The 8,962-nt window shown below is 34.7% G+C and overlaps 1 protein-coding gene across 1 annotated transcript in view; it reads right to left on the bottom strand.

Annotated features, from left to right (window-relative positions):
- Positions 1-7,041: 7,041 nt before the first annotated feature.
- The window catches only part of LOC108579462 (flotillin-2), a 96,890-nt gene continuing 94,969 nt past the window's right edge, over positions 7,042-8,962 (bottom strand). The window contains exons 7-8 of the mRNA XM_017943010.1: positions 8,829-8,959; positions 7,042-7,912 (exon numbers count right to left, since the gene is read on the bottom strand). Coding sequence (XP_017798499.1) covers positions 7,883-7,912; positions 8,829-8,959 — 161 coding nt within the window. The 3' untranslated portion in view covers positions 7,042-7,882. The remainder of the gene's footprint in view (positions 7,913-8,828; positions 8,960-8,962) is intronic.

Genomic DNA, 8,962 nt, shown 5'->3' with positions numbered 1-8,962 from the left:
AACGCATTTGAGTGAACCTAACTCATGTAATATTATATCTTGGTGATTTTATACGAGATATTTTATTGAGTGATTAAATTATTTGGGAAATGATTCTCTTACAGTTTTGAGTACTATATTCTAAGCTCGCAGTTACAATAGTTTCCATTTCGATGTGTTAAATAGTCCACTTTAAATTTGCTACAGTCATTCAGTTTTTGCTATCATTTTGAACGCGTTAAACACAGACTCTATTCGCGACTGTTTCGATAAAGTACCGTTTACAAAGTAATTATAGTACTACTAAATTAGTAGAACTATTTAAATAAGTAACGCTACTGAATCAGTAGTGGTTTCGTTAGACTGGAAAGCAGTACTTTATCGCGACACGCCATATACGATAATAAAAGAAATCTCAGGTTTCAACACGTGTATTTACCAGTTCGTTACTTCTCCGGTTTCATAGCGTGTCTCACAGCCACGGTGATTTTTTTTTCTGCGCGTTGTTTCGATACACGAGAGAAAGTACAGAGATTCGTGTCCGTACACACTGCAATCGTTTATCTATCGATATATTTTCGTCGAACCGTTGTTGTTTTTACTTTGTTACACGTTCGTCCTTTTCGTTTCGATATTTCGACTCGATGTAACATACTCGAACATAATGTACACTTTGTTTTCTTATTACTTTCGATCGAGATCGATTTAATTAGTCGTCGTCCATTGCTGATTAGGCGCACTCTGCGGTTAATATTGAGCAGGTCTTTCGTAAAAGAAACTAAATGAGAAGAAAAAGAATATGTCTTTCGAGGAAATATAACATTTCCATTTCGTAGTGTTTTGCGTGTGTTTCTACGTTCCAAGAGCCGTTACTGAAAGAAAGAGAAATTTTCCTGGATGGATGAACAATTCTATTCGAGAACACCGAAATCGGCGCGTGCACTAGTCATTTTCGTTCCCTCCTTTGTCGTATCTTTTTTTTTTTACTTTTTTTTTTTTAAGCGACCAAACAATTGCTCCGCTGGGCTTTCGAATTGTATATGTTGTTTTTTTTTGTTTTTTTTTCGTAATTCGGCATCGTTCCGTTAATGAATCCAACCTTGTGAATCGTGCAATGGATGTAAATAGTTGTACTAGATGTTGGGGGCATTCTTTAATCACGCTACGCAGAACGAGCGACTGAAAGCGCAGGCGAGAGGGTTTGTTGACACTTAACCTCTAAACGTAAGGCGAGTAATAAATGATATTCCGTTATTTTACAATTCTTTTGCAATCCTTTGTCCACTGTTTGTCTCAATGAACGTAACGTTCTCCATATTTTTCAGATAAGAGAAAAGAGCGACAAATTTATAGCGAAACAAATTGTTCTATCGATGAAACATATGGCCTACGTGTAAGTAAGGTGGATCTCGAAAGAATTTACGAAAACATTCATTGTTGCTCCCCTTGCGTTTGGCGAAGTTAGAAGAGAGAAAAAGGAAGACAGCGGTAGGACGAATCAAAACGAGACCGCGTTCGCGTTTTTGCTGTTCAGACGTATGATGAGAGAGAGAGAGAGAGAGAGAGAGGGGGGGAGAAAAGTCAAAAAATGATACAAATATCCCTTTTTGTACATAATGAAATAGAGAAAAGAAGTTTAAAAAAAATGAAGAATTCTCGTCGGTCAGCGGGAACAATCCGGTCGACGGGGAGAGAGAGAAAGAGAGAGAGAGAGAGAGAGAGAACGTGCGAGGAATCTATGTGTACATGAACAATGTGATATAAGTAATTAATAAAAATTACTAAGCACTATAGCGTTTAAGCGGAGAAAAGGGAGAGAAAGAAACTGTTAAACCGTTTACAGCGTAGACGTACGATGCTAACTATTATTTACTAACATCCTAAAAACAAAAAAAACCGTAAGGGAAATCTAATTGTACATAGAATTACGAGAGGGAGAGAGAGTGAGAGACAGAGAGAAAGTGAGAGAAAGAGAAGGGGAGAGAGGGAGAGAGAGAGAGAGAGGTTCGAACATGTTTTTCTGAATAAATTCTATGAATTAAGGAAATTTATTTCCTGGGAGAGAAAACAGTATTAGATCACACTTTGTAATTATTCGTGACACTAGGTGGTAGTGACTCGGATTTCTTAATTGCAAGAAAGTTATTACGTGGTGTAATGAGTTTCTTCGATGACGAGTTATATCAATGTGAAATTATAAGTATATTAAATATGTTTTTTATGAACATCGGAATTGGTAGAGTGTCCATCGTATCCCTTCGCGTGTGATTTTTTTTTTTTTTAAACGTGATGAGTTGCTATAAGGATTATTGATATATGTATATGTATACAAAGAATTTTTTGTTGTTGTTAGTATAGAATGACTTTCGTTTTAATTTATTTTTATTAAATTAGAACTACAAAGTAGTGGAAAATCTATGAATATCCTCATAGCGATTCATTATTATTCAGATAATAGCGAAGTGAGAATAAAAAACGAAGAATCAACAGTGTCTCTCATTTATATATCCAGCTATAAAATAGTGTAATAATATTTAATAGTTTCTAATTTCTTTTTTTTCTCTCTCCAACATTTCCAAGATTTTCTATTCTCACTTCGCAATTACAAAGCGTCCACTTTAAATAGCAACAAAGCATGCAGATTGAACTTCTCAAACTTGCGAACGTGATTAAAATGAAAGTGTAATAGCGGGTACAATACTGCAATTCCAAGTCTATCTCAATTTACCTCGATGACCAGGTTGGACAATCGTTTCTCCAGTTGTTCGTTGTGGTGGTACTGGCGAGAAGTTAGTTTTAAAGAATAGGTTCAATAAAGTAAAAAATCGAAATCAGATCTGTTGTTTAATTCGAAGTGTGTTGCCGATGAGTTTCAAATTTCCTCCGATTTTTCAATAAAAAAAGAACAAGAACATTCTTCGTCCAATTCAATGATTCATTCTGAATACCTGCGAGAAGGTTTCGATTCGTTGAAGGAAAACAAAAAGAAAAACACATATGCACGAATAAAAGCATCGTGTGTGCTTCCCATAACCTTAAACTTAAAAAGAAAAAAAAATAGAAAAGTAAGAGTACAATTTTATTTGAAAAATCCTTAAGTTCTTCTCGCTTAATTCTTTCCAATAAGTTCTTCTTGTTGCAAACAATTACGGAATCGCTTAGTGACTGAAAAACCAATTTATTTTCATACTGTGACTTTATCATTGACAATAATCATTATACGAGGGACGGTATTATCCACCGTCACCATCATTGCACACAGGATGATAGATGCGTATCGGAGACAAGGAAAATAGAAACGACAATAAATTACAATAGTAGCTCGCATCGCGACGAACATGAGTCTCTCTTGCGTCGAATCGATCGGTCGGTCGGTCGATCGATCCGCGATTTATTAATCCAGAAAAATCTCGATTTTATGTATCCATTTATTAAAAATATGCACTAATTCACATTGTGTATGTGTGTACGTGTATATATGTACTTCGTGTACATATGCATGTATGCATGTAAATAGTGTGTATATGTGTATGTGTGTGTGTAATACCGTTACTTTCAATTAGAGTAGAGTATAACACAATCATTAATATTGTCCTCTATCTACGCGTTGAGACACTTCTAGCACGTAATTCTCAAAATATACAATATTCTCGTGTTCATCGTTTACAAAAAACTAGATTCTTTCTTCCTAGACGCTTGGGTAGAATTTCTTTGGAATTTCTAACTACAATCCTGAACATCTTCCTCCGTCTTCCTTCTTCTTCTTCTTCTCTTGCTTCTTTTATCTCCCCCTTTCTTTCGCTAAATACTCTTTCTTTTACTTTAACTTCGTTTCTTTCTTCTTTTTTTTTTTTGCTTTTTTCGTTCGTATTTTTTTTTGGTCGGTTTCACAGGTATTCTCGGCTGTCGTCGATCGTCGCACTTCCGTTTCAGCACGCGTGGCGTACGTGTACACATACATTATACATATACTCTGAGTACAAGTAGCTTTCATCTTTTTTTTGCTTTTTTCTTCGAAGATTTACAAACTCAATTTTTCAAACATAATAATTAGTCTAACGAGTAATACTTTTACGAATTCGCAACTCGTAAACTGTATAATAATATCCCTCTTCTTTTTTTTCCTTTTTTGGTTTTTTAAATATTACGGTTAAGAGTGACGTTTTTTCCCACTTCACGTTCCATTTTTCACATACAGATCACAATATCTTCCCTTTTTCTTTTCTACGCAAACAAAATATCAATGGCAAAGTTCATCGAATTATTACTAATATCGGAACTACGGAAACGTGGACTGTTAAACTTGTTAATACATTTCATACGCTTCGTCGAGAAAATCGTGTGTAATCAGATTCTCGAACGTACATCGAACATGCGTTTAAAACAATACAAAAAAAGAAAGAGGGGGAAAAATGATATTTCAGTTTATTTTCGATCATTTCGGAAAGAGTTCTAAGAAATCATCTTTGCGATTTCGTAAATTTCAGACGTCCTCGAACAGCAAGAGGACCCATACGAACTATCTAAAGTTTCGCGATTACCAACGACGACGAGCAATTACATTTAAATCATCCGAATTCGAATCGTCGTCGATCACAGAATGAAAAGTCGAACACTTTGCATGAAATTGCGTTTAGACAATTTTTGTAGAATCACGTAGACGTCGAGTTTCTTCATTCTTCCTTTCTTTCTCTTTCTTTTTTTTCTTTCTTTCTTTCGTTTCCTTTCTCTCGAAGTATCTGAACTTTCGACGGGTCTACGATTTCGAGAAAAAGAAGAACATCTCGAGGCAACCAGAATTTTTACACACGGCGAGTTCTCGCATTGACTACCCATCGGAAAGGGTGCACTAAACGTTTACTAAAAATAGCTTATATAAAACATCTGCTTCAGAGCGATGGATCTTTTCTTCACTTCTTCATTTCTCTTCTTCCTCTCTCTCTCTCTCTCTCTTTTTCTTATTTGTTTCTTTTATATACTCGGCATTTACAGCTTTGATCGCTTCTTATTATAATAAAAATACTATATAGACGTGGACCTTGCACTTACGGATTACGACTTTTTTTCTTTCTTCTTTTCTTTATCTCTTCATTGAATATAATTTCACTTTGAGGTTATGTTCACTCTGTCGTCTCGTTTGTACTGCTCTAAATGTACTACACTTTGTCGTTTTTTCTTACTTTTTTTTGTTTTTTTTTTTTTGGTTTGTTTGTTGGGAAGACTTTGAGTTGTGAATGACGATCTTACGTCCTCGCACTTCCTTTTTTAAGTGATTTTGGTACTCGCGACAGTTTGTTTGTTTTTTTTTTTTTCGAAGGAAGAAATCGAAATCTATTCTTGTTGCATTTGTTTGAAGACATTTTCTTGTTAATAGCAATACTTGAAATAATATTATGGATACTTCGTCACCTCTGAGTATAGTACATAGTAAAAAATATTTTCTACTTTTATTTTACTTAAAATATCCCACTTAGTCAATGTAAAATTCAATAGAGAAATTGTATAAGCACTACAGGTTGAGACAAAATTGCAATGAAGTGTGTAATTAAAAACTAAATAAATAAATAAATACAAATTTGTTGAAGTTAAACCTACAATAAACACAACATATTATATATGTACAATTACAAAAAATTTTTTGAATAATTTCATCAAATAATAGCAGATTAATGTTGCTCGTGTTATATTTTCCATCTCCATATATATTTATGCAATATTCTTAACTACCTTACCTAATTGCAAAAATTTTGATTTCTAAAAAGCTGAAGATTCATTTCACTGCACACATGTTATCATAACTGTGACTATCGCATTTAAGCATTAAAAAAAAAGATTCCAAAAAACAAAAACAAAACAATTCTTATACACCTAATTACTTACATAGAAATTAATCGTATCTTACATGATTCAATATCATCAATTAATAAGTAAAATCAAAGCAAAAAAGTCTTCAAACAAATCCACACGAAAGAGCTTCTTCCCTCTCAATTATCTTTTGCGAGCACTGAATATACATCGGGACAGGACAATGGAATTTGTACTCGGTTACGTCCGATACAATTGTTAATAACCAGCTATGATCCTATAATCGTAATCGCAATATCGGAGCTCATTCTTCTCGCGCGGTGGAATCATCCGTCTCGAGCATTCTCCATAGAACAAAAATCGTACGGTTATAAGTTATGTATTTGGGATGCGAGCACTATTGCGAACCGAATCAGAAAAAACAGGTGCGGCACAACAGAATGCTCGTTACGCAATAGAAAATTATCATTTGTATTTTGCTACACGGCGGCGAGACGATACTGTATTTACAAATTGGTTGGCACTTTCTTCGGTATGGAGAGTACATCTGGTTTCGGGAACGTGATTGATTCCGATGCGTGGTCAACCGAGAGAATTTCGAGTGCGATCGCGATTCGAACGAGGATATTCGAATGTTCGTTTGCGTTTTCTGTTCTTAAATAATTTGGAAATTTTAAACTTATTCTCTGTTTCATTCCTATAAATTGTTAATTTGGCAGATTACTGGTCTGTTGGTACAGTGTTAGGTTATAAGTTCAGAAGTGTCGCAATATTTTGTGATTGATAGAATTTCTGATAAATTGTGAATGTAGTATTGTTTAATGTTTCGAACATGGTCGAAGAATTTTGTTAGTGGAATTTACATTCTATGTAGAATAATGTATCTTAAAGCATTTCCTTTAGAGTGATTGATTTTGTTGCATTTAGTGATGATTCATTCTTAGATGAATTTGCACACATAGAACAAATGTGAAAATCAACATGTATCAAAAGAACATATGGTGCAATTTAACACTTTGACTATCAAAGTAATTTTGACCATGGTTTAAAGTTGTACAGTTATCATTATGTACAGTGGTTACAGGATTTGATTAAAAAATAAAAAAAACTTTCACTCAAGCATCGCAAGAATCACTCTAAGCAATCTTATATTAAATTCTTTAAAATCAAAATGAACAAATGCATTATAATAAAATCTCCAAACCTTTTAAGTGTTCCAAGACCAAGAACCACCGCAAACGAGCACTGTTTCCCCTCGTTCGATGTGTCTCGTTCTAAGCAAGGTAGAAACCTCAGTTGCTATGATACACACGTTACTATGAGTATGTACAACAACTACGGACAGTTGACTTCTACGTCGCCTACTCCGCACGAACGTCTCACCCTCTCTCCTCTCCCTTTTCGTTAAGTTCCTTATTTATGAAGTTGAACACAATGATTGAGATAGTCTTCCATCACAATAGAAGAGCAATTAATACCGGTAATATGTTCACACTGCGTACTCGATTTTCATCTAGATATCGCGTTATAATATCTCTTCCATTAACTTCTTCTACAAATTCTTCTTTCATTTTTTGCTGCTTCGTTCTCTTCGTGTTTCTTTCTCTGTTCCACATCTTTTCTTCCTTTATATATTATAATCTCATGTGGACTGCGTCGATCGGAAAGTTCGATCGCTAAAAAAGATTCAAGAAGGTTAGGATCCAAGAAACCTTCGAATCGAGTCGTTGCACGGGGAAATAATTTGCGTGCGCGAGTAACGATGAAGTTTAGATAGTTTATGTGCGTTGTACGTGATCCGTGTGGTGTAACGCGAGGGACGAGCCGTCGGGTTTGACGTTTATCAGAGATCGATTCTTTTGATCAACGCACTCGTGGCGGAGGCGTGACCGATCTGTGACCGGTTGTGTTCAGCGTCGTTTCTTCATCTACGTTTGAGGTAGAGTAATTCGGGAAACAGAACAAAGTGGAGTGTCACTGGTGAATGATAGAGTAGCAGAGAAACCTTTGGCAATATAATGTTTGCTCCTTTCTTTAGCTGATTCTGAGTGTCCGATCGCCTGGTCGCCGTTCTTATCAATTGCTGCTCTGTCCGCTATTACTTTGCTCCTGGTATCTTGCCTAACACCTGGAAACGATTCAAATGGGAAAAGGTTATTTAACGTTGAAATTTGATAAAATTGTTAAAAGCCTATTGGTTGATGGTGACACCAGTGCAAAATCTACGTTGGGTTGTGAGATGACTTTTATTTTGGAAAACATTTGACGGTTTTGCAATTGTTAATTATGACTTATTTTTATTTGTTCAATCTGTGAGGAAGTTATTTTTGTTCGTAATATTTTTGTTTGGATTAAGTGATTATGAGAATGAAATAAAGCATTATAATTTTTAAGTTTCCATATTTTTGGGAGGGAAATGCTTTAAATGTAGTGAATGCAGTGGCATTTATTATTATTGAAAGGAGAAGTTGCAACGAAGTTTCATGCATGAAATTCTTGCTTTCATGTAAATAATCTTCTTTTGTGGCTCTACTTCTTGTTTTAAATTTTAGAATAAATTTTATCCTTTTTAGATAATAATTCTTGTTTATAAACCAATGATTCTACATTCTTTCAGTTTTGTTTTTTATTACTGTACAAAAAATGTATTAAATATCCATTACCTTTAATGCATGTTCCTTAAATGAAATTCAATTGAACAAAGTCTGTTTTATATTTCCAGAAACTTTTAAAACATAAAATCATTTCATAATATAAACAGATATGTTTAGAGAAAAATCAAAATAAGTAATGTCACAAAAGAAGAGAAAACATATGTACAAATAGCAATAATCAGAAGCAACATTGTAATATTATCTTAAACATCATTCTTACTGCTCACAAATCTGATGCATTAAATCAAATTCTGTCATCTTTCATGAAGGATTGAGAAATTTATTCTTTTTCAAATTTATGCACTCTTTATTCGTATTTACTTTGGTACCTTTGGTACAGAAATTTATCAGTATACACTTTCTAGGAGGCCAGAGGCCTCTTGAACATACTTTTGAAAGATCTACACCGGTCAGTGCTTGAACAGCTGGAGGTACTTGCCCCACAAGGCGCGTAATTTCTCCGCTGGTTGCGTCGTTTCCACCTAACAGGACAATTTCCTCCGTTCTCGCCAACGGCGCGGCTA

This window comes from Habropoda laboriosa, unplaced genomic scaffold, assembly GCF_001263275.1.
Source record: "Habropoda laboriosa isolate 0110345459 unplaced genomic scaffold, ASM126327v1 scaffold14, whole genome shotgun sequence".
Lineage (NCBI taxonomy): Eukaryota > Metazoa > Arthropoda > Insecta > Hymenoptera > Apidae > Habropoda > Habropoda laboriosa.
The sequence above is the reverse complement of the archived record's forward strand: the minus strand, read 5'-3'. Positions and strand labels throughout refer to the sequence as shown.